Here is a 24,467-nt window from a genome sequence, read left to right on the forward strand (position 1 = left end):
GCCTGTGACTGTAGCGGCGGGCCCGGAATCGCCGAACGAAGTTGCAGCGGGAAAGAGTTGCTGCACCAGCTGGTCTACCTGGCGGCCTGGGGAGCAATGCGAGACTGGTGCTGCGCGGCCCTGCAGGCCGCCGCATGATACGGGCCCGGCGCTTCACGCAATACTCAGCTCTGGGCTTGGCGCCTCTCCGCTGGATGCGTGGACCCCCCCTGGTTCTGCGGCGTTGAACACCCGATGGTAGGATGCTGCCGCCGCCCCCCCCCCCCCCCTACCCCCGGCGATTACTCCCGGCTTCTCTGATGGTGCTGGGGGAGACTGAAGGCCTGAAGCAGCCCCCACAGACATCCTGAACACTGTTGGCGGCTGGATGTGTCGTCGCCTAGGGTCGGAGGTGCAGTGGAGACCATACTGCGTGAGGAAGCGGGGGAGCTGCGGTGGAGGATGCTGTGCCTGCCATTTTTCACTGCCCGGGTCCCTGACTGCCTGCTCAGGGCTATCTTGGGCCCCATCTCCTAATCAGCCCGTCGTTTGGTTGGCCGTACAGTCCCGTTGTGCCGCCTGAATTGCCGGAAAGTCGGATACACCGCAGGAACCTACATACTTATTGCCCGCCATTTTAAGGAGGGCTGCGGGGCTGCTGCTGTCTCTCTGCCGCGCAGCCATACGGATGCAGTCACAGGCCGCGCTCGGACCGAGAGCCCTGTACCCCCGAACATATTGGATCCACGGGGAGACGTGTGCTAGCCCGGTCTCGTCCTGCTGCACTCATTCGGGACTGGAGATGCGCTACTCTGCATTGTCCCTTGCCGTCCTCATGTAGGGAGCAGACTTACATGGTCACTGACGCTACTGGAGACCGTGACAGCGAGAGAGCCACGAGTGACGCTGTGGGCTGCCCACATCAATCGGGGGTGAAAGCGCAAGTGGATAAACCAGGTATCCTCTTCCCCTCCCCCCCGCCCCCCTCCCTCACGGAAGCTGGGAGGGTGCTGGGCCACGATCGCTCATGTGAACTGACTTGGTTGTACTCCTACCCACTACTTTCTCGAACTGGAACTGCGTAAAAAGCTGGGTGGACGTGCGGTGGCCTCCCACTCCCCTACCTCACCACTCGGCCAGCCGCGATGGGCAAAACGGAACCCAGGCAGTCTAAATTGCTATTCGACGGACGAAGACAGCGGGCGTCAACTCTAAGTCCCAAGGTGATGATGATCCACCCGAAACACGAGATGACAGTTGGAAAGCCCTCCTAGTAACTATGCAACAAAGCCTCACCTCTATAGACTCCAAAATTGACTCCATGAACCATAGGCTGGATAATGTAGTGGTAAAATTGGATGGGCTCGAATAACGCCTTAAAGAAGCTGAACAAAGAGTATCTGATCTGGAAGATGGCGCTACCTCTAACCAAAAACAAGTGGCGCAAATGGACAAACCATTAAGGGTAATAGCGGACAAGAATGAGGAGTTGGAGGCACGCTCCCGAAGAAACAATGTCTGCATACTTGGTCTGGCGGAATCCACCAACACAGGCCGACTAGAAGACTACATGGAGCGCTTGCTGAGCGATCTCTTCGAGTCTTTCTCAGCGCAATTGGTTATCGAACGTGCACACCGCTCACTGGCGCCCAAACCCCCTCCGGGAGCGACACCTCGTCCGATCATCATGAAATTCCTCAATTATCGCGACCGGGATTCCTTACTGCGCCTGGCGAGAGAGAATTGCAGCCTGCAGAGCTTTCCTTGCCTTGTGCCTTTTGGTTACTTTTTTGTTTTTATAAGGTATTTATACACCATTCTATCTTCTAGTAAGGATGTTTCACCTTTCTGACTGCATGGCTGGTTCTAAGGGTGGTTGCTAGATATCTTCCAAATGTAAAGCATTACTTCATCATACCTACGGAGGTATGACATATTCGGCGTGGCGTTGCAGCTCCATTAACTTCCTTCATAACTGTGGCTTCAAGAAGAAGGTAAAATGTTTTGATCAATAGAAACCCTGGGTCGTGCTTTGCAATTAACAAAGATGGCATTAAGAACTTTCCATCTTATATTAGAAAAAGTGTCATTTGGTTTCCTTTGGAGAGTTTTTCTATGTGTCTTTTTCATGCTTGTTGTATTCAGGACCATCTTGCAGATGTATGTAATCCGCATAGGCAGTTGAACAAATTGGGAGGCTATTGCTAGCGAAAGCGGATTAGGATCGCTTTCTAATCTCTGCACCAAGGACATGTCTTTGACCAACTGCCAATCCTCCAGGCTGAGTATGACATAGTTGATAATACTTTCGCAATTATGTGATCTCGATGTAGGTTTCTTGGATCATCTGAATCTGTGCACCATTCAAAAGTCATTAACCTGATGCCACTATCCTAGTCCTATCCTAGTTGCCTAATAGGAGGAACACAGTATACCTCAGCAACTGTTAGTTCCCACAATACCAAATGGCATTTGATATTAATTTGCAACATAGTAGGGTAGTCCTATTGGGATGAGATGGCATCTTATTATTCCTTTAATTTTGGGTGCCTATATCTATGTCCTTTCGGAACAAGAGTTTTGAGTGTCCATTCCCACCCACTTCCCCCCTCACCCTCACCAATGAGAGAGGTACAAATTAAATTGGTCTAGCAACTCCAGGTCTTTCTTCATCTTAAAGTGTTGAATACTATTGTTTATGTTAGTCTAGGTTGCTTCCACTTTGTTTGAGAAGTTGTTCCCTACCCATATTGTGAGACCTCCCTTCCTCCTTTCTTTGATCATTTTAGTGGCTGGCATGTGAAACGATACAGCCATCTAAATCTATATTATTCATGAGGCCCATATCGCCATACCTCAGCAGATGTCTTGGTTTAGTTAATTATGCAAACCAATCTTTGTCTTCCAATATTTCCTCAGTCCTGTTATGCTCCAACTTACTAACCACAGCAATTCATAAGCAAGATTGGGAGCTTTAATTTTTTTAACGTTATAGGTATCTACTGAAGGGTTCAGGAGATACTTAGCATCAAACCTACTATAATAAAATTGGTGCAACTTTGCTGACTCTTTGATAGGGAAGTAAAATTGGCAGTTTAGCTCAAACATTTTTGTCAGTAGGAAATGGGAAATCTCTACTGAGATGTCGTTTTTGGTTGGAAGAGGCATAGATGGGCCACAAAGCTGGTTGGATTGTGGTCTGATTTTTATAATTGGTTTGATTATTCATTTTCTTCTGGACGATAGTGAAACCGATCTTGTCTTGGTCACTATTATTTCCAAGGATAAAAGCTCCTCTGCGTGGCTAAGTATGTGTTGGATGCCAGGGAGTGACATTTTAAGACTGTTTCCCATATTAAAGATGTTGTGCTTACCCCTGGATTGTTACATTGGTATGAAGAAAGTGTGAGCTTCTTGCTAATAGTTTCTTGATGCAAAGAAGGCATGCTAGGGGTCAAACAAACGTCATTCTGTGGTAAGATAGACATTTGGCTCAGGTAGGAAGCCTCTGTTAGGTTTAGATGCTCTTTGGGTCAAAATTGTATTTTTTTCTTGAGCTGAAATTTCAATACTTTAGCTTCAGTGCTACATTGACTATGTTGTCTCTGCCGCAAAGGTCTACTGGCTCCTGTTATATTGGCTGGTATCCACTTTCTGGATTTTGGGGTCCCAAACTGCCAGACTCTCTCTGTTCGGTCACCACTCTATATATTTTCTAATATGCGTCTGTACCACAGGTGGCCTCTGGATCATCTCCTGGTTGTTCGCATACAAGCTGTTAGCTCTGGTCTACTTGTTTAATGGTGAGTTGAAGCAGCCAGCACGGCACAGTTGCGATTGCAGCATTTCTTGGGCTCCTGTCGGGATGTCGGTGGTTTTGTTGCCAAAAGCTGTACATTATTTTTTCCTTGGTGCACCAGTTTCAGGATCTCTGTGACTAATCAAACTATTATGACAGGCATGTGGATTGTACAGGATTCTTCACACAGAAGACCTGAATTTGTTTTGATGAAGGAAATATGAGCCAATTGGCAGCCTGGTTTGGGATATGTGCTCTTTGGAATTCGGTCTTGCCAAGGTCTACAGTAAGTTAATTTACTGCTGCACAGGTAGCTGTTTTTATACAGAATTAGACAATGCTCTATTATAAAACTGCAAATAATAATTAACTCCATATTTACAGATTGAAAGTGGAAAAATACTTGAAGGCCTGTAACAAAAACTCTAACGTAATCCACTTACACATTCTTTATTGAAATTCGAACAATGCTTAACAAACAAAGCATTCGTCTACTCGGGAAAGTATGTAATGTATATTTGTGGTAAATATAATTTTTGGGGCATGTGTACTTTATCATTGTGCACCTAAGACCGCTGTGTGTTCTTAACTAATTAAATCACCTGCTCCTATTGTCTAATCAAGCTTTAATCTAGTTTGGAACACACAATTCGTGCTGGTGCATTAGTGTGCTCAGGCCATAAATTGCTTCTTGTTGATTAAACACAAGTTGGCCTTTAACTGCAACCCTTCCAAGTTATTTATTCTGTTTCGTCCTCATGTGAACTCCTCACTTCTCATGTCAGCACGAGGGTTTGGCCTGCACTATTCTTTAACCACGTATAACTATGTAACGCTTTCTGCTGTTGTGTTTTGCTTTTACTTTTTACATTTTCCACAACATTCCATCTTCTAGTTGATATTTCAAGTGCTGGATCTAAATCTTGGTTTACACTAGGTACTAGATTATATGTTATCCTGAAAATGTACTACTTGTGCTGCTGTCCTAACTGGAAAAATCCCTACTGCCTTTGTCCCTGTTCTTTTGCAGCACACTAGAACTCACTGAACAGCACAATAAATTAAAAGCAAGACCACAATAGTTAACAACACTGCTCCTAACAGTCCTGACATCCAGGATGTCAGAAATAACATCACATGCTAAACCAATTATCTGGGGCACCTCCTTCGTCCACCATTTTCTTCTGTAGATTATGCAGTGTATGGTATCTGATAAAGTTCTATTATCTGCATCTTTTGCTGGAATGAAAGTGCAACACAACAGTTACAATTTTGGTGAATACTGCTCCTTGCATGGCCGTCATAAGGTCAAGAACATAGCGGTGCTGCATTACCATCATTCTCAATTCCCGCAGCTCTTCCTTTATGGCATTCAATCCGTCGATTGTAGTATTAATATTTTTCAAAAGTTCTCACTGAGTGATCTGTAGCCATCGAGCTGTTGCCTTAGCCTGAACAAACGTCAGAACGCTCCCAAAAATAGCTGCGCGTCATTAAATAATCAATACTCTTGAGGAATATCGGTGTCATAATAGTCTGCTGTAAAAACAATTTTAAGGGCATTTGTGCTTTATCAATGTACACCTAAGACTCTGTGTGTTCTTGACTAATTAATTCCTCAAACTAATTAGTTTAACTAATTAAATCTTCTGCTCCTAATGTCTAATCAAGATTGTCTATTTGGGAACACAAAACACGTGCCGGTGCCGCAGTGTGCTAAGGCCATGAATTGCTTCTAATTTATTGAACACAAGTTGGCCTTTAACTGCAACACTTTCAAGTTATTCGTTCTATTTCGTCCTCGAGTTTGCACTTCACCCCTCTCTTGTCAGCACGAGATTTTGGCCTGCACTGTTCTTTTACCACGTATGACAATGTAACTCTTTCTGCTGTGCTCTGTTGTGTTATGCTTTTATGTTTTTTAAAGTTGTCACAACATGTCTGGGGCTTCCAAACCTTCTTTTGCTAGTTTCATTTTGCAGTCTACTAGAATAAAGTTTTTTTCTTTTGGTACCTCTGACAATTCTTAAGGATAGGTGAACAGGTACTTGTCTCTCCTTGGTCGGCTGGGTAGTGTAAGATTATTTTTTTACACTTCTTCCATTGCAACCATTCTGCTATCAGTGTAGATTATGGGCATTCAAAACTTTCGAAACACTTGTGTTTAGTCATCAATCAATTTCTGATAATGTTCCTGCTATGATGTTAATTGTTCTGCACATAGCTTTCATGATTCCCAAACCTTGTTGTGCATGTGTGGTATCAAATTCTTCAGAGGTTCTAATTTGAGTTTTGTCATCCTCAGTAGAAAATTTTAGCCCATCGGGTCCATTACAAGGCGGTCTGTCTTGTGTGTGGGAATCAGTGAAATGACTGGGTCATTATGTGATTCAATGCCCTTGAAGTCCTCATCTTCAAGAGGAAAAGAGTCAGACCAAATTCTCAACATTGGTCCAATTGAGTCAAGTCTGTTGCATGGTGTTTTATAAAGAAAAGGCAAAGCTGTCAATTCTCAGGTTGGGGATTTCACTGGACTACTTGCTGAGATGACTTACGTGGGTACGTTGTCGAGCTTCCATGGGTACCATGCTCCTGCAAATGGCTAAAGAAAGTTCCCTTTCCCTTACATAGAGATATGTTTCTGTAAGAGGAGCAGTCAATTGATTTTGAAGGAGAGGAAGTAGGAGGGCCTGATTTGTGAGGCGATTGTATTGCTTAGGTGCAGGGCTTGTCATATAATTATCATGATAATACAATAAATAACTGATCAGTAATGGATCTCTTAGAAATGTGAGCGTAGTGGTTGAGATTTGATAGGATTTCTTCCCTTTCACAGGAGAGGGATGGGAGTTCCTCTGGGGGTCATCAATACATTATTGGCCTTGATTGGTGAAAGCAGAAATTGGACATGTGTGCAAGGTATTACTTTGTTAGAACTGCATGGTTTGATACGGATGTTTTCTTGTTTATTATTGTAATTGCTGCTTGTGTTTAATGTTCCCTCAGGGGCTTTCCTGGGTTCGCCATCCGGCATAGAAATTCATTCATTTGTTTGTTTTGTGAGTCCCACCCAGTTGTTTTCCCTGCCCTAGATTTGGCTCCAGTTGTATACATTGTCTTGGCAAGTGAATGCAATACTGCGACTGCCTAAATGTATCAGTCGCCTTTCTCAAGACGAGCTGCTCATTCCCCCTTTATAACACAGGGCAGCGCTATCTCAGGTGGGTATGTATTCTCCAGATAATGTGGCTCCAGATAATGCAATGACTAAGGCTCAAGATACTTACACTCCCGTACTAAAGCTCTCAAAGCTGACATCCGCATGGGCTTGCTACACTCAAGCCTCCAGGTACTGGAATTTCTGTCTATCCCTGCAGTAGGGTGCCACCCACGACCAACTGTCTCCCCCTGTTAACACTGGCTCACCGGTGATAGCAAGCCGAAGAGAGGCAAATTCTAGGTGAGAGCCCTTTGTGCCTGGGACGCTTTCCTAAACTCAGCTTCTAGCGCACATTTAAACAATTCATAGGTTTCCTTCATACACATTTTTTATTCATTAGAATTTACCATATGAATTGCTGCGTGGTCGCTACCCAATAAAAATTCATTATAATCTGCAACTCCGTAGTTGACTGTCATTGTTAAATGTTCTTGATAAAACTTGTAATCACTCTCTAATCTGTAAATTCTACCTTCTCCAAAGCACCTACAAATATTTTAGTTATGCAATGTCAGTGTGAGAAGAATCAAAACGTGTCATAGGTATGTAAGTAAAGTAATTTCTTTTGACGTGATGGGATAATTTGTCCAAAATTACGTATAACGTTTTCACAATTATTTTACTTGTAGAGTAAAAACGAAAATATTAGATCTTGTGTTCTCTTGTTTTGGTGGGTGTTTAGCTATTTCATCCCCAGGTTTGGTCATCAGTATCGTTCACCACTCCAGATAACTGTGCAAAGCTGACACTTGACCCAACCTTTCTATCTCCTAAGGGGGAGTTTCAAGAGTTAACCTGCGCTTCCAACCCAAATCTTTGAGCGTGTTGTATCTTATTTTAAAGAACATCTGCATTGCAAGAGGGAGGTGTGACTTAATGCTAACTCCATATAGTATGTGCAGCATGAGGGTGCCTGCCAGGGCTCCCCTCTCTGTGTCAAGTGCGGGGCATCCTAGTGTGTCTTAATTCCCCTCGTTAATTATGAATAGGCGTGTGCGCTAGAAGCGTGTCGTTCTGTAGTATGAGCTAATATTCGCAGCTGCCACCCCTCCCTCATAGGTGGATATGAAACAGTTCATTAAAGCTCTTCTTGGGGATCTTTTTCCAGATTAAATTGCATGGCATGGAATTAAGCTATATAGAGAGTTTGCGGTTTCAAATGGACAGTTCTGAAGTTCGCAGCACAGGTTAAATGCAACAGCACTGCATAACAATAATAAAAAGGGAGGAACAGAATGTTATCTCACTCCACAGTTTATCAAAGAGGGGCTGGATATTTCTCTGCCAAATGATGGTCTTTTTTTCAGCTGTGCACATAACTCAAGCTCACTGTATCAAATGCTTGATCAAGATCCGCGATCAGAACTACTGTAGGACCCTCCTACCTACCCTATGTTGGAATCTAATATTTTGTGTAGTTGCTCACCACCGTATTAAGCCACATGAAACTGGTTGAAACAGCAATCAGATCACCTGATTTATTCAGTTGGCCTGTGCCATGGCAAGCATGTTCACTTCCGCATTTAGCAGCAAACTAGATAATAGGAGGACCAACTGTCTGGGTGTCCACCTGGTTTATGTATCACTACTATTTCAGCTAACAGCAAGTCAGGCTGTAACTCCCTCGTCTATCAAATCCTCAAACATCTTTCAGAGGCAATCTGTATTGCTTCGCCCTCCCAAATAATAAAAAATACCGCCCTCCCACACGGAGTCACAAACGCGGCAAAGCAATAAAAACGCCAGGAAAGGGATTTCACTCTCACAAAATTAGACACATCAAAAGACTGTCCTCAGAATAAGGCATGGGGTTTTATTTGTGCAACGAACCCTGAAAAAAGGCTTTCCCAGATGTCAAATGAACAACATTCAAATGTGTGTGTGTGGATATATATAATATATTAGCAGCCCGTCCGGACGTTGTCCGGGTATGAAATAGAATGTGTGTTATAGGCAAGGGAAATGTATTTTAAAATCTCGCAGTAGAGAAAATTTTTAGCATGACATGTCACAATAGTTAGGCATGTGTGTGCAAATACTGTGTGTACCTCTGAGTAAGAAGTATTAGCAGATGTCTCTAGTGTGTATGTACTCCACTTCCGTAGGTAAGCGTGTGTGAAAGTGCATTCAGTTCAAAATTTCGTGTCCCCGCAGGCATGCTGAATCGCGTCATCCCCCGCTTGAGGCCCAGCTCCAGTTTTGTTTGATGTTGTGCTTGTGGTGTAAAGTCGTTGATGCAGAGAGTTGAGTGGGTGACAAAGCGCACTGGAGAAGCTGCATGTGTGGGAAAGTGCAGTCAGTTCAAAGGTTAGTGTCCCAGCAGGCGCGCTTAGTCGCGTCATCCGCCACCTGAGCCCAGTTCCAGCCCTGGTTGATGTTGTGCGCCTGGTGTCAATTTGGTTATGCAGAGCGTTGAGTGTGTGACAGCGCGCAGGAGACTCTGCAGTTAATGTCCCCGCAGGCACAGTCCTTTATGCAGAGAGTTGACTGGCTGACTGCGCGCAGGATACTGTGCAGTTATTGTCTCCGCAGGCACGATCAGTCACGTCTGCACCCGCCTAAACCCCGCCAATGGCACGCCTCCGGCCCAACGCACACGTTTGTTTTCCACATGCCCTCAAGGCACGCTTTTTTGGGGGGGATGTGCTGCCCGATTGTTGCCGGTTGTTGCGCCCATTGGACACACCCCTTGCTGCCGCGCAATTGCCGCTCCCATTGACCTTGTTAACGCCCCCAGCAAACCCCCCCAGCACAACGCACACGTTTAAGGAAGACTTTTTTTTTTTTGTCGTCATGCTCCGCCCCGCCCACAAGGGACTACTTTGCTGGTAAGGTTCTTTTACCTTTCAAATGTATATCTATATAGCCTATGTCCTTCTGCTGCAACTGCCCTTTCCAATGCTGTATTGGGTGTTGTGATTGGTGCTGTGGTTCCTGAGATTACCCGCCTCAAAGGTTTGGGCTCTCTTTTTATAATATTAGAATAGATAGTGTGTGTGTTTATAATATTCGCGAAATTTTAAAAGCTGTTGGGGTGCTCTGGTCCGCTCCTATCCTGAAAGTCTTGGGGTGAAGCGGGGTCTGAGAAAAAAGCGGGTCCCAAAACGTGTTTTCCCCATGCAATTTTCCATAGGTACCGTTCATCGCGGCTACAGCCCGAACGACTGAACGGAGTTACACCAAATTTGGCAAAGTTGTAGTCCTTGGTTCAGACTTGTGCCTTTTGCTTATATGGTGTAAATTTGCTCAGTAGCTCCTGAGAAAATGACAACTAAAAGTACATATATATCTATGGCCTTGGTAGATACGTGCATCTTGCGCGGACTATAAGCGCACCGTCCCAATCACACGCTGAATGCTGATTGGCTGTCAAGTGGTTGTCAACATTTGAAACCAGGAAGTGTTGGCAGCCATTTTGTGCCTCGGTAGAAGCAAGGGTCTAGAAATTAGTGGGACAAGTGTTCAAAATGTATAAAGGGGCAGGTAAGAAATATTTTTACCCTCTGCTCAGGGGCTCCCACAGGGATTTTTTTGTTGAAAAAACAGAAATGTGCGCTGGGTGCATGGATCCCCCGTAAAAGAAATAAAAACGAAGCGCGAGCTCCTGTGCTTAAAAATTAGCTACCTTGGATGGTCAATTCCCAGTGTCTAAAATATTGCATTTGAAGGTGTTCCAGAGGGGCCCTGTAGCCCAGGGACCGTCATTCCTCTGTGCTACAAAATAACTAAGTGAGGGAGCTCAAAGGTCCGTCTAAGGCCCGGGGATTACCACCCTCTGGTGCTTTTTATATTTTGGGAGGGGGGCCGCGTGGTCTCCATTCTGGAGCAGTCGAAAGCCTTGGGGAACACCACCCCCCAGGAGTGGCTCCTGCTGTGTCTTGGCGTGTCTACCCCCGGGACACTGCTGTTTGCTATGGCAGGGCGGGAGTCGAGGTTCCCGCTGTGTCACAGCAAACTTGAGTTTATTTTCATAAAACGCAAAAAAAAAATGTTCAACAAAAATTCTTTTTTACATTGTCATCATCTCAATGAATACATCATATGTTGCTAGTATTCATCACATACATGTACAAAAAACAATGACAATCATGTATATAAATTCATTCACTGTTCATTTCTGGTGCCCAATGCATTTCGGAACTTGTGACAGTTCCTTCATCAGGGGATAATCTGTAAATAAAATATATGATAAATATATGAAAAATATATGAAAAATACATTCGGATTCCATAAGTGACTCAAAATCACATTACATCGCCTAAGGTACAACAACTACCGACTAGTGTTTATAATATCCTGATAACCAATGGGAGTATTGAATGAGTACTATTCCCTACCTTCCTCTGTGGTGTGCTCTCTGTGGTGTGCTTGCCTCAATGTCCTATGCGCCAATGGGTAAACTGAAAACGACCAGAAACACTGACGTTCAATGTCACTATCTTCATATTAAGAGTTATGATGGCTATATAGACAAAACCTAAAAGCTCTCATGCTTACCTGCTGTGCCAAATATCAAAAACTGCATGGTTTAATACGAATGTTTTCTTGTTTATTATTGTAATTGCTGCTTGTGTTTAATGTTCCCTCAGGGGCTTTACTGGGTTCGCCATCCGGCATAGAAATTCATTCATTTGTTTGTTTTGTGAGTCCCACCCAGTTGTTTTCCCTGCCCTAGATTTGGCTCCAGTTGTATACATTGTCTTGGCAAGTGAATGCAATACTGCGACTGCCTAAATGTATCAGTCGCCTTTCTCAAGACGAGCTGCTCATTCCCCCTTTATAACACAGGGCAGCGCTATCTCAGGTGGGTATGTATTCTCCAGATAATGTGGCTCCAGATAATGCAATGACTAAGGCTCAAGATACTTACACTCCCGTACTAAAGCTCTCAGGTCCTTCAAGCCTTACAAAGCTGACATCCGCATGGGCTTGCTACTCTCAAGCCTCCAGGTACTGAAATTTCTGTCTATCCCTGCAGTAGGGTGCCACCCACGACCAACTGTCTCCCCCTGTTAACACTGGCTCCCCGGTGATAGCAAGCCGAAGAGAGGCAAATTCTAGGTGAGAGCCCTTTGTGCCTGGGACGCTTTCCTAAACTCAGCTTCTAGGGCACATTTAAACAATTCATAGGTTTCCTTCATACACATTTTTTATTCATTAGAATTTACCATATGAATTGCTGCGTGGTCGCTACCCAATAAAAATTCATTATAATCTGCAACTCAGTAGTTGACTGTGATTGTTAAATGTTCTTGATAAAACTTGTAATCACTCTCTAATCTGTAAATTCTACCTTCTCCAAAGCACCTACAAATATTTTAGTTATGCAATGTCAGTGTGAGAAGAATCTAAACGTGTCATAGGTATGTAAGTAAAGTAATTTCTTTTGACGTGATGGGATAATTTGTCCAAAATTACGTATAACGTTTTCACAATTATTTTACTTGTAGAGTAAAAACGAAAATATTAGATCTTGTGTTCTCTTGTTTTGGTGGGTGTTTCGCTATAGTCCTATGTGTTGGTAATGTATGAAAGCTAGGACAAAGACCAGGGCTGCTACAAAGGTGACCAGTGTCATTGTTTCGTGCTTGCTGATTTTAATCTTGAAGCTTTATGCTATGTCTTTTCACTGTTTCATTTTATTAGAACCTCTGTTTAACTTTCAGATCATTTTCCTTTTAGATAACAAGGTTGTGATATCATGCACACACCATGAAGAGAGACACCGTGAAGGCAAAGGCCATGAACTGAAATTGATGAATGTTTGAGAAATGAGCATCATTGCTTTCGGTCTAAGATGGATGGACACTATAATGGTAAGCCAAAGGCTTCCTATGATTTGACCCAAAAAGGCATAGAGAAACATCATGGGTCGATCGATGACCTTTTGACTGATAAGGTAAGTTTACAGAAGTCATAATGCAATTTCCAAATAGGTAATGAGTTTTCTCTCAGCCTATTGAAAGGGTCTGGGATGTTAGTTACTAAGAATCGGTATACCTGGGATATGTTATGTTCAGTTCTCTTATGAGAAGCTTTCCCTCCTATGGGTTAAATTCTAAAAGTTCTGATAAATTATATATAGATGGGGTTATTCCATGGCACATTTAAAGGTTTCAGAAGAGTTGGTTCTTATAGAGTTTATATTCCTCCTGTATATCATAACATTGTTCTTGCCATTTCATCCCCAGGTTTGGTCATCAGTATCGTTTACCACTCCAGATAACTGTGCAAAGCTGACACTTGACCCAACCTTTCTCTCTCCTAAGGGGGAGTTTCAAGAGTTAACCTGCGCTTCCAACCCAAATCTTTGAGCGTGTTGTATCTTATTTTGAAGAACATCTGCATTGCAAGAGGGAGGTGTGACTTAATGCTAACTCCATATAGTATGTGCAGCATGAGGGTGCCTGCCAGGGCTCCCCTCTCTGTGTCAAGTGCGGGGCATCCTAGTGTGTCTTAATTCCCCTCGTTAATTATGAATAGGCGTGTCGTTCTGTAGTATGAGCTAATATTCACAGCTGCCACCCCTCCCTCATAGGTGGATGTGAAACAGTTCATTAAAGCTCTTCTTGGGGATCTTTTTCCAGATTAAATTGCATGGCATGGAATTAAGCTATATAGAGAGTTTGCGGTTTCAAATGGACAGTTCTGAAGTTCGCATCACAGGTTAAATGCAACAGCACTGCATAACAATAATAAAAAGGGAGGAACAGAATGTTATCTCACTCCACAGTTTATCAAAGAGGGGCTGGATATTTCTCTGCCAAATGATGGTCTTTTTTTCAGGTGTGCACATCCCTAAATATTGCAGCCCCTATTTGGTCACCAGCAATTTTCTAAAACATCTAAGCTCTAGTTACTGCCTCTTTTTGGATAGATTGGAGATGAGGCTTGGTTAATTTTCAGATCTGTATTTTTTGCTGAAAGCCACAAGGATTTGGAGAGCTCTAGGGCAAGAAAACCTCAGATCTTGTAAAAATATCCGAATGTCACCTATATAGAGGGACACTCGATTGGCCACCCATCTGGCTGGTTTGAATACTTTAATGTGTATATCTAAACTGATGCATTCAGTTTCAAGCTTGATGGCAATAGCAAATAGGATGGTGGGCAGAGGGGAGTTTATTCTTGTGCTCGTACCTATGAGAAAGGGCTCTGAAACCTAACCACCCACCTTGACTGGCCATTAAGTTAGTGTATGCAAGTTGTACATAGTCAAGGTATTTGGGTCTCAAGTTCATTTTCTTTAGGAGCATGGAAAGGTAACTCAAGCTCACTGTATCAAATGCTTGATCAAGATCCGCGATCAGAACTACTGTAGGACCCTCCTACCTACCCTATGTTGGAATCTAATATTTTGTGTAGTTGCTCACCACCGTATTAAGCCACATGAAACTGGTTGAAACAGCAATCAGATCACCTGATTTATTCAGTTGGCCTGTGCCATGGCAAGCATGTTCACTTCCGCATTTAGCAGCAAACTAGATAATAGGAGGACCAACTGTCTGGGTGTCCACCTGGTTTATGTATCACTACTATTTCAGCTAACAGCAAGTCAGTCTGTAACTCCCTCGTCTATCAAATCCTTAAACATCTTTCAGAGGCAATCTGTATAGCTTCGCCCTCCCAAATAATAAAAAATACCGCCCTCCCACACGGAGTCACAAACGCGGCAAAGCAAAAAAAACGCCAGGAAAGGGATTTCTCTTTCACAAAATTAGACACATCAAAAGACTGTCCTCAGAATAAGGCATGGGGTTTTATTTGTGCAACAAACCCTGAAAAAAGGCTTTCCCAGATGTCAAATGAACAACATTCAAATGTGTGTGTGTGGATATATATAATATATTAGCAGCCCGTTCCGACGTTGTCCGGGTATGAAATAGAATGTGTGTAATAGGCAAGGGAAATGTATTTTAAAATCTCGCAGTAGAGAACATTTTTAGCATGACATGTCACAATAGTTAGGCATGTGTGTGCAAATACTGTGTGTACCTCTGAGTAAGAAGTATTAGCAGATGTCTCTAGTGTGTATTTACTCCACTTCCGTAGGTAAGCGTGTGTGAAAGTGCATTCAGTTCAAAATTTCGTGTCCCCGCAGGCATGCTGAATCGCGTCATCCCCCGCTTGAGGCCCAGCTCCAGTTTTGTTTGATGTTGTGCTTGTGGTGTAAAGTCGTTGATGCAGAGAGTTGAGTGGGTGACAAAGCGCACTGGAGAAGCTGCATGTGTGGGAAAGTGCAGTCAGTTCAAAGGTTAGTGTCCCAGCAGGCGCGCTTAGTCGCGTCATCCGCCACCTGAGCCCAGCTCCAGCCCTGGTTGATGTTGTGCGCCTGGTGTCAATTTGTTTATGCAGCGCGTTGAGTGTGTGACAGCGCGCAGGAGACTCTGCAGTTAATGTCCCCGCAGGCACAGTCCTTTATGCAGAGTGTTGACTTACTGACTGCGCGCAGGATACTGTGCAGTTATTGTCCCCGCAGGCACGATCAGTCACGTCTGCACCCGCCTAAGCCCCGGCAATTGCCGTGCCATTGGCCTTGGCCACGCCCCCGGCCCAACGCACACGTTTGTTTTCCACATGCCCTCAAGGCACGCTTTTTTGGGGGGGATGTGCCGCGCGATTGTTGCCGGTTGTTGCGCCCATTGGCCACACCCCTTGCTGCCGCGCAATTGCAATTGCCGCTCCCATTGACCTTGTTCACGCCCCCAGCAAACCCCGCCAGCACAACGCACACGTTTAAGGAAGACTTTTTTTTTTTTGTCGTCATGCCCCGCCCCGCCCACAAGGGACTACTTTGCTAGTAAGGTTCTTTTACCTTTCAAATGTAGATCTATATAGCCTATGTCCTTCTGCTGCAACTGCCCTTTCCAATGCTGTATTGGGTGTTGTGATTGGTGCTGTGGTTCCTGAGATTACCCGCCTCAAAGGTTTGGGCTCTCTTTTTATAATATTAGAATAGATAGTGTGTGTGTTTATTTATATATATATAGAAACTCGGACAAAGGTGGGAACATTGTTTTATGGCCAGCCACGGAATATCTAGAGGAGGCCCATAGGCAATTAGATGACCCACAATGTTATTCCAAGAGCACCCCTCAGAAATACAGGATGATGTTGGAGGCTCTATTTAAGAACTTGGTGGCATGGAAGGGCTTTGGTATGCTTAGTGGAGATGAGTTTAAGTTCATCAAAAAAGATCATCCACTGACACCATATATTTATTTCATACCAAAAGTCCACAAGAATATCTCCAAACCCCCAGGAAGACCAATAATCGCAGCATGTGGGGGCCCTTTGGAAAATCTTTCAAGATACATTGATTACTTCTTGCAGCCACACATGAAGTCCCTAAAGTCATATATACAAGACTCAAGTGACTTCCTGCGAAAGTTGGATGATGTTACATGGAGCCCCGACTTGTTGTTGGTAACGTTGGACGTCAGTTCACTATACACCTGTATAAAGCATACGGATGGTCTGCGGGCATGTGAGCATTATCTTAGCCGCAGACCTATGGAACTGGCCCAACACACCAAAATGCTCATGGATATGCTAAAGTTCTGCCTCGAAAACAACTTTTTCATATTTAATGGTCAAATGTACCAACAGGTCCAGGGTGTAGCAATGGGGGCCAGTTTCTCCCCCAGTTACGCCTGCCTCTTTATGGGGTGGTGGGAGGAACTGGTCCTCCAGCGAAAATTTGAAGATTATTGGACTACTAATGTTACCTGTTGGTTCAGGTTTATTGATGACTTATTTATTGTGTGGCGTGGTTCCGAAGAAAGTGTTTTAACTTTTATACATGACATCAATAATAACGATCTTAATTTGCATTTTACCTCTGACATAAGCAGGGAATCGGTAACATTTTTAGATGTACAGGTTTTTATATGTAACAATGTGATTTCCAGTACTCTTTTTAGAAAACCGACGGCAGGTAACACTCTTTTACACGCTACGAGTGCTCATCCCCAACATCTAATCAAGTCAATACCCTATGGCGAGATGCTACGCATCCGCCGCATTTGCAGCAATCAAGAAGATATGATTGCAAAACAACAGGAAAGCTTTGAAAGATTTGTAGATAGGGGATATACTGCCAAGTTAGTGAACACTGCTATAAAGAAATCTAGGATCAAAGACAGAGGCGATTTGCTGACTAGGAGAGTGAAAGAAAGTGACAATACCAATGAGGTCAGACTCATCCTGACATACTCCAAACAGGAGAAAGAATTAAGGAGTATTGTCAGAAGAAACTGGCACTTTGTAAAGGATGATCCCACAATTGGTGATGTGATGCCCCCTAATCCATCAATTACCTTTCGAAAAGGTTTGTGTATGGGCTCTATTCTCTCTAAAAACAGTCAAGACTATATAGGCAAGGAGCCCTGGAGACCGATCAGCAGGGGTTTCTACAAGTGTTTGGCATGCAAAGCATGCCAACATGGTGTCAATACTAAAAAATATACAACAGTAATCCCTAAAACCACTAGGGAAATAAAACAGCATTTAACCTGCAGGACGGAATACTGTGTATATATTTTAGAGTGCGACTGCAAGCTTAAATACATTGGCAGCAGCAAGCTACAAATACACAAGCGTATCCTGCAACATCTACGCGCCATTGTAAATAAAGACCAAAGCTATCCAGTGGCCAGACACTTTGAGGCATGTCACAATAGTAAGCCTCAGTGTCTGAAATATTTTGCCATTGAGTCTGTAGCACTTACCAGAAGAGGAGGTGATAGGGAGGCATGCATGCGCAGGTTGGAAACCAAATATATTTTGGAGTTCAACTCAAAGTGGCCGGGGGGTCTTAACACCACGGAGGACCTCCACACATACCTGTGACCACTCTGGGACAATGCCACCCTCACCTTATAGCGAACACCATGACATGATTACAGTCTGAGGAACAAAAGGAGTTGGTTCGCACCATGCACTTTGTTTACATATTTATATTTATATTGTACTATACTATGTATAATTTATATGTTGAGTGTATATATCAGGTGTGTGTAAAAATATATGAATTGATTGATTTTAGCCGTCGTCTTAGATATTGGGGTAGTATATGTCTTTTATCCTGGTTTTTGATATGGCGACTGATTTTAGTCATGTTACCGATTCCCTTTCTCTTTTAGACTGTTTTTATGGTGTGATGATTATTCTTATACGTGCAATATTGATGATGTATGAAATTATCTTGATTTGATAACTGGAAGCTAAGCACTGTTTTAATAGTGTTTAGACTGCCCTTCCTCCCTTATCCCAGTACTGTATAACCTCCAGCACCAGCCACTTTATTTGTACTTGCACTTTTTTGACCGCACATTGTCACTTTAGAGGAAGGAATTATAATTAATAATTTTTTCCATAAGACACGAGGTCACTTTAAATATACAAGTGCAATAGTTTAGCCAAAAGATAAGAATGATATAATGGAACCGGATGTATGTTTAGGCTCCACAATCTTTTCCTTTTTGAGCTTTTGTGGCTGGCACATTTGACGTCTTGAATTCATTTCTTCTTGTGGTTTTTTTTCCCCCTTTTTTTAACAAAAGAGATCCATAATGATAGAATAAATTTCTCCTTTTTTTGGATCCTTCTTTTCACGACTATTATAACAATAGTAGTGAATATTTGTATAATCTTGTATTATACTTCAATACACTAGGGTGAGCACACATTTTTTTATGCACAATAATTTGTGTTAGATTGTGATGGACAAGTGGGTATACTTCTTTCTCAACGCCATCGGGAAGAGTTATATAGGCATTCATGCAGTTATCACCAATCTTTATTAAATTGGTAATACTCTTCGCACACTAAAATTGAAACAGTACATGCATAAGTTTAAATTAATTTATAATTATGCAATATTGTGATTCATTTATGTATTTATACAGGTATTCTCAAAAGTTTTAATATTGGTACTAGGAGAAAGCATATGTAAATTGTATTCATACATACTAGTATTTTTTCTATGTCCACCATTGTCTGACATGTGACCACACGTTATCACTTTAAATGGGCAAAAAGCAATCTGTATCGCCATGTGACCAAGGCCGCTGGGACGGCTGAAACGCGTCATGACAGACCACCTAATGGCTAAATAAAGAATGCTGAAAAAGAAAGTTGGTCCTTGCCTCGAGTTTCCTTTGGAAGGAGCGCTGCTGTGAGGTATTTGCAGATATATATATATATATATATATATAATCATACATATCCCACTGACGGTCACCAGTAGGATAGTTAGGACCTATTTTCCATAGGAAATCAGCAACATTCTATTTGGAATAACTTTGGCGCCGATTGACGAATATTCGCGAAATTTTCAAAACTGTTGGGGTGCTCTGGTCCGCTCCTATCCTGAAAGTCTTGGGGTGAAGCGGGGTCTGAGAAAAAAGCGGGTCCCAAAACGTGTTTTTTCCCCATGCAATTTTCCATAGGTACCGTTCATCGCGGCTACAGCCCGAACGACTGAACGGAGTTACACCAAATTTGGCAAAGTTGTAGTCCTTGGTTCAGACTTGTGCATTTTGCTTATATGGTGTAAATTTGCTCAGTAGCTCCTGAGAAAATGACAACTAAAAGTACATATATATCTATGGCCTTGGTGGATACGTGCATCTTGCGCGGACTATAAGCACACCGTCCCAATCACACGCTGAATGCTGATTGGCTGTCAAGTGGTTGTCAACATTTGAAACCAGGAAGTGTTTGCAGCCATTTTGTGCCTCGGTAGAAGCGTGGGTCTAGAAATTAGTGGGACAAGTGTTCAAAATGTATAAAGGGGCAGGTAAGAAATATTTTTACCCTCTGCTCAGGGGCTCCCACAGGGATTTTTTTGTTGAAAAAACAGAAATGTGCGCTGGGTGCATGGATCCCCCGTAAAAGAAATAAAAACGAAGCGCGAGCTCCTGTGCTTAAAAATTAGCTACCTTGGATGGTCAATTCCCAGTGTCTAAAATATTGCATTTGAAGGTGTTCCAGAGGGGCCCTGTAGCCCAGGGACCGTCATTCCTCTGTGCTACAAAATAACTAAGTGAGGGAGCTCAAAGGTCCATCTAAGGCCCGGGGATTACCACCCTCTGGTGCTTTTTATATTTTGGGAGGGGGCCGCGTGGTCTCCATTCTGGAGCAGTCGAAAGCCTTGGGGAACACCACCCCCCAGGAGTGGCTTCTGCTGTGTCTTGGGGTGTCTACCCCCGGGACACTGCTGTTTGCTATGGCAGTGCGGGAGTCGAGGTTCCCGCTGTGTCACAGCAAACTTGAGTTTATTTTCATAAAACGCAAAAAAAAATGTTCAACAAAAATTCTTTTTTACATTGTCATCATATCAATGAATATATCATATGTTGCTAGTATTCATCATATACATGTACAAAAAACAATGACAATCATGTATATAAATTCATTCACTGTTCATTTCTGGTGCCCAATGCATTTCGGAACTTGTGACAGTTCCTTCATCAGGGGATAATCTGTAAATAAAATATATGATAAAAATATGAAAAATATATGAAAAATACATTCGGATTCCATAAGTGACTCAAAATCACATTACATCGCCTAAGGTACAACAACTACCGACTAGTGTTTATAATATCCTGATAACCAATGGGAGTATTGAATGAGTACTATTCCCTACCTTCCTCTGTGGTGTGCTCTCTGTGGTGTGCTTGCCTCAATGTCCTATGCGCCAATGGGTAAACTGAAAACGACCAGAAACACTGACGTTCAATGTCACTATCTTCATATTAAGAGTTATGATGGCTATATAGACAAAACCTAAAAGCTCTCATGCTTACCTGCTGTGCCAAATATCAAAAAACAAGATCTGAAAAAGATCGCCAATCACAGGTTAACCATATGATAGTTGGTGCCGAAAGCAAGAGACACTCACAAGAACCACTTGTGATAACGACTGCTATGCCAACAAAGCTTACCAATAAATTTCCTCCCTCTAAATTCCCGCATTTCACCGAGTGCCAAGCGTACGAAATGTGACCAGCAGCGACCAAATACCTGAAAGTACGGGAACTAGAGGAGGCGATTTCAGTACTCAAAGGAGAACTTGAATTGAGGATGGAACACAACACCTGGCAGATCAACTTGGAAGGTTTAAATCAAAAAATGGAAAAATATAGCAAGGAGTTACAAGAAGGGAAGCTGAGAAAGTAAAAACGGGATACAATAGACTACAAATTAATGAAGTCTATACTTGGGCAGAAATTTATGCTCGTAGAAGGTTTGACCAATGGAAAACTACTACTCATTCCTTTGAAGAGAGTTTGGTAACTGATAAGGATACATCCACCAACAGAACTCCAGTACAACCTGGAAAATCTGGCATAAGCTGCATGGGACCCACGACAGATACAATTGAGAATGCACCAGCTCCTAGAACAGTGGTATTTTTGTCACAGGCCCCGGACCAAGGGTTACCTCCAGTAGTACAGAAAGGGGCGGCAGGCAGTCCCGTCCGACCAGGAGAGGAAAAAGCAGGCAAATCCTTACGAAGCGGGAAGAACATAGCCTGATAATCAACATTTCATCTAAACAACTCACAATACAACAAACTAGAATACTTGATAAAGGATTATTCTTTGTACCACCTTATACTCCTAACCACATAGAATTGGAAGTATCCATATATCGATTTATGAGAACTCTACGACTGCGTCACTTTTTCAGCAATGTGGTCAACACTTAACAAAGGGAACAGACTATTGAACAACAGAAGTTCAAACCCAAGAGCACTTTCCAACCACCCATTTCACAGAAAATGTTAGATACTTTTGAAATTATGATAAAAAAAGACATCAAAGCTTTGAATTTCAAAAAAGTCAAAAGATTTAATCTAACTAAACATGACAGAGTGACAATACAATCCATAGCGAACGACCCTGACTTGACAATTCATCCGGCTGATAAAGGGGGAGCGATTGTCCATATGGACACTGTTTTCTACCATCAAAAAGTCAACTTACATGTCAGTGAATTGGACAATTATTTACCGCTAGAAACTGATCCAATAGTGGAATTGATTGGCATGTTGGGGAAGATGCGGTTGACATGGGATGGATTGATGACTTCACAAAATTGTATCTTAGTACATCTAATCCTAGATGACCACAGTTGTATATGATACCAAAGATTCACAAGAATCTTCTTGACCCCCCCTCCCCCCATTCAGGCTGGTAGTATCAGGATGTGGGTCAATATTTGACCCACTCAGGAGATATCTTGATCATTTTTTCCAGCAGTTCGTACAACTGTGGAGATCGTACATAAAGGACACTACAGACTTTTTAACTAAACTGGAATGCAATCAACAGGATATGCAGGATTCATGGTTACTCGGTACTATAGATGTGGTGGCTCTTTACATCTCTATACCACATGCTGCAGGACTGGAAGCCGTGGAATGGGCCTTATTGCAGATGGAAGAACTAAACACAAACAAAGTATTACTGCTCCAATTGCTAAATTTTTGTTTTCACAGTTACTTCAGTTGGGATGACAAGTACTATGCACAGCTTACTGGAACCTCTATGGGTTTTTCGGGAGCGCCTGCGTATGCAAACATCTTTATGGCTTATTTTGAGCATCACAATTTGATGAGTAACAACACATGGTGGTCAAAAATGTAACTTTACTGCTGATTTATAGAAGACCTCTTTCTGATCTGGACGCATACTCGTGAAGAACTGGAATCCATGATACAACAGTTGAACACATTTGACCCCAGGATTCAATTCACTCATAAAATTGATCATAAGACCATTGAGTATTTGGATGTGACAATAATCAAAACACAAGATGGCAAAGGATTGCATACACAAATTTTCACTAAGTCTTCAGATTGTAATAATGCCTGGAATACTCAAGTTTTCATCCTAAAAGTCTCATAAAAAATCTGCCATATTCACAATTTGTACGAATCAAGAGAATATGTTCTGACCCTGTCACCAGTTCAGCCAAAATGGAAGAATATCTACAAAGATATAAACAAAGAGGATATCCTGACAGGACACTAAATGAGTGCATGACCAGAGCAGCTAATTAAGAATGCAAGGAATTACTTGCCCCCAAAGTAACCATTAAAAGAAATGCCATAATGTTTGTTACTAGATACATTACCATGTCGGCGACGATTAAGAAAATAGTAAACTCAAGCTGGGAACTTTTGGCCAGTAAACCAGATTTTAATATTATCTACAAGGACCCACCAATACATGCGTACACCAGAGGGCGTAATCTCCGGGAGTTAATATCAAAATCTTCAAAGCGCAAGGAAAATAAAGATTGGAAGGGGACTCTAAAATGTCATATTTGCAGCCACTGCAATAATGTCATTCCTGGCAATTAGTTAATGCACCCTACAAGTGGATCTCAAATACCACTAAGGCATACCAGTGACTGCAACACGCAGAATGTCATATATTGCATCAAATGCCCATGTGGAAAGTTATATGTAGGAAAGACCGAACGCAAAATTAAAATTAGGCTTACGGAGCACAAAAGTCGCATCCGCACAAAGAACGTTACATCAGCTCTAGCTGCACATTGGACGGAGGCTAACAGTTCTATTTCACAACTACGATTCCGGGTTATTGAGCAAGTACAAGTTATGCAAGGAACAAATAATCATAAAAGATTGCTCCAACAAGAAGTTTACTGGATCAAAACTTTTGACTCCATGATCCCGACAGGTCTTAATGACAGATTAGACATGTCCTGTTTCATCTTAGATTAGAAGTACATTTATGTCCATTGAGAATCCGTACATTCAGCATATGCACATGCCATTAATATTTTTTTATTAGGCAAAACATTGCAAAAAACGAATAGGTCCCTATTTTTAATATAACCCAGCATCGTTCAGATCACGACAAATAATCTAAATCAATCACAATTACCCAAAATACTTTGTTGTCTCAAGTGACAATGATTTAGAGGTAACTATTAGCACATATCTACCACTATAGCCATTCATTAGAGTAGCATTTTAGCATTTCTCTCGTTCATTATAGCCATCCTCTTCAGGCCATTGGGCAACAGAAATTGTTGAGAAGATCGTGTTTCAGTGAGTTGATCAACAACATTAGTGTTCTGTGAGTCTGCGATTCATGTTATTCATTTATTTAGCATTTTTTCAATTGAGAAGTATTAGTTTTCTTGGACTTTCATTTCATTGCGTGGCAAATCAGGCGATAGTATTTACCGCTATAAATGGCAGACGGCTTGCATAAATGTGTTCTCTTATGATAAACAAGCAGCTGCATTAATATTACTATCGGTTTTTGACACTTTGCTACCAGCATGCAGGTTTGATTGCTTTCTTAAAAATATAAGTTGGGGGCGTGGCTACGAGCCGACCGAGATGGTGGCGTTGTGAAAGAGCTCTGAGACCGAAGCAGCCCTTACTTCATAAATCCGTCTGCTAATCCGGCTTAAGTG

General features: G+C 42.5%; 1 protein-coding gene across 5 annotated transcripts in view; it reads left to right on the top strand.

Annotated features, from left to right (window-relative positions):
- Positions 1–24,467, top strand: part of DTX3L (deltex E3 ubiquitin ligase 3L) — a 212,631-nt gene that overhangs the window by 38,294 nt on the left and 149,870 nt on the right. For 3 of the 5 annotated variants that reach the window (XM_086957421.1, XM_086957422.1, XM_086957423.1), the window contains exon 2: positions 12,681–12,897. In XM_086957421.1, coding sequence (XP_086813547.1) covers positions 12,796–12,897 — 102 coding nt within the window. In that variant the 5' untranslated portion in view covers positions 12,681–12,795. The remainder of the gene's footprint in view (positions 1–12,680; positions 12,898–24,467) is intronic. The other 2 variants (XM_086957424.1, XM_086957425.1) reach the window with 1 other exon arrangement.

The sequence above is a fragment of the Lissotriton vulgaris genome, chromosome 2_1, assembly GCF_964263255.1.
Source record: "Lissotriton vulgaris chromosome 2_1, aLisVul1.2, whole genome shotgun sequence".
Classification (NCBI taxonomy): domain Eukaryota; kingdom Metazoa; phylum Chordata; class Amphibia; order Caudata; family Salamandridae; genus Lissotriton; species Lissotriton vulgaris.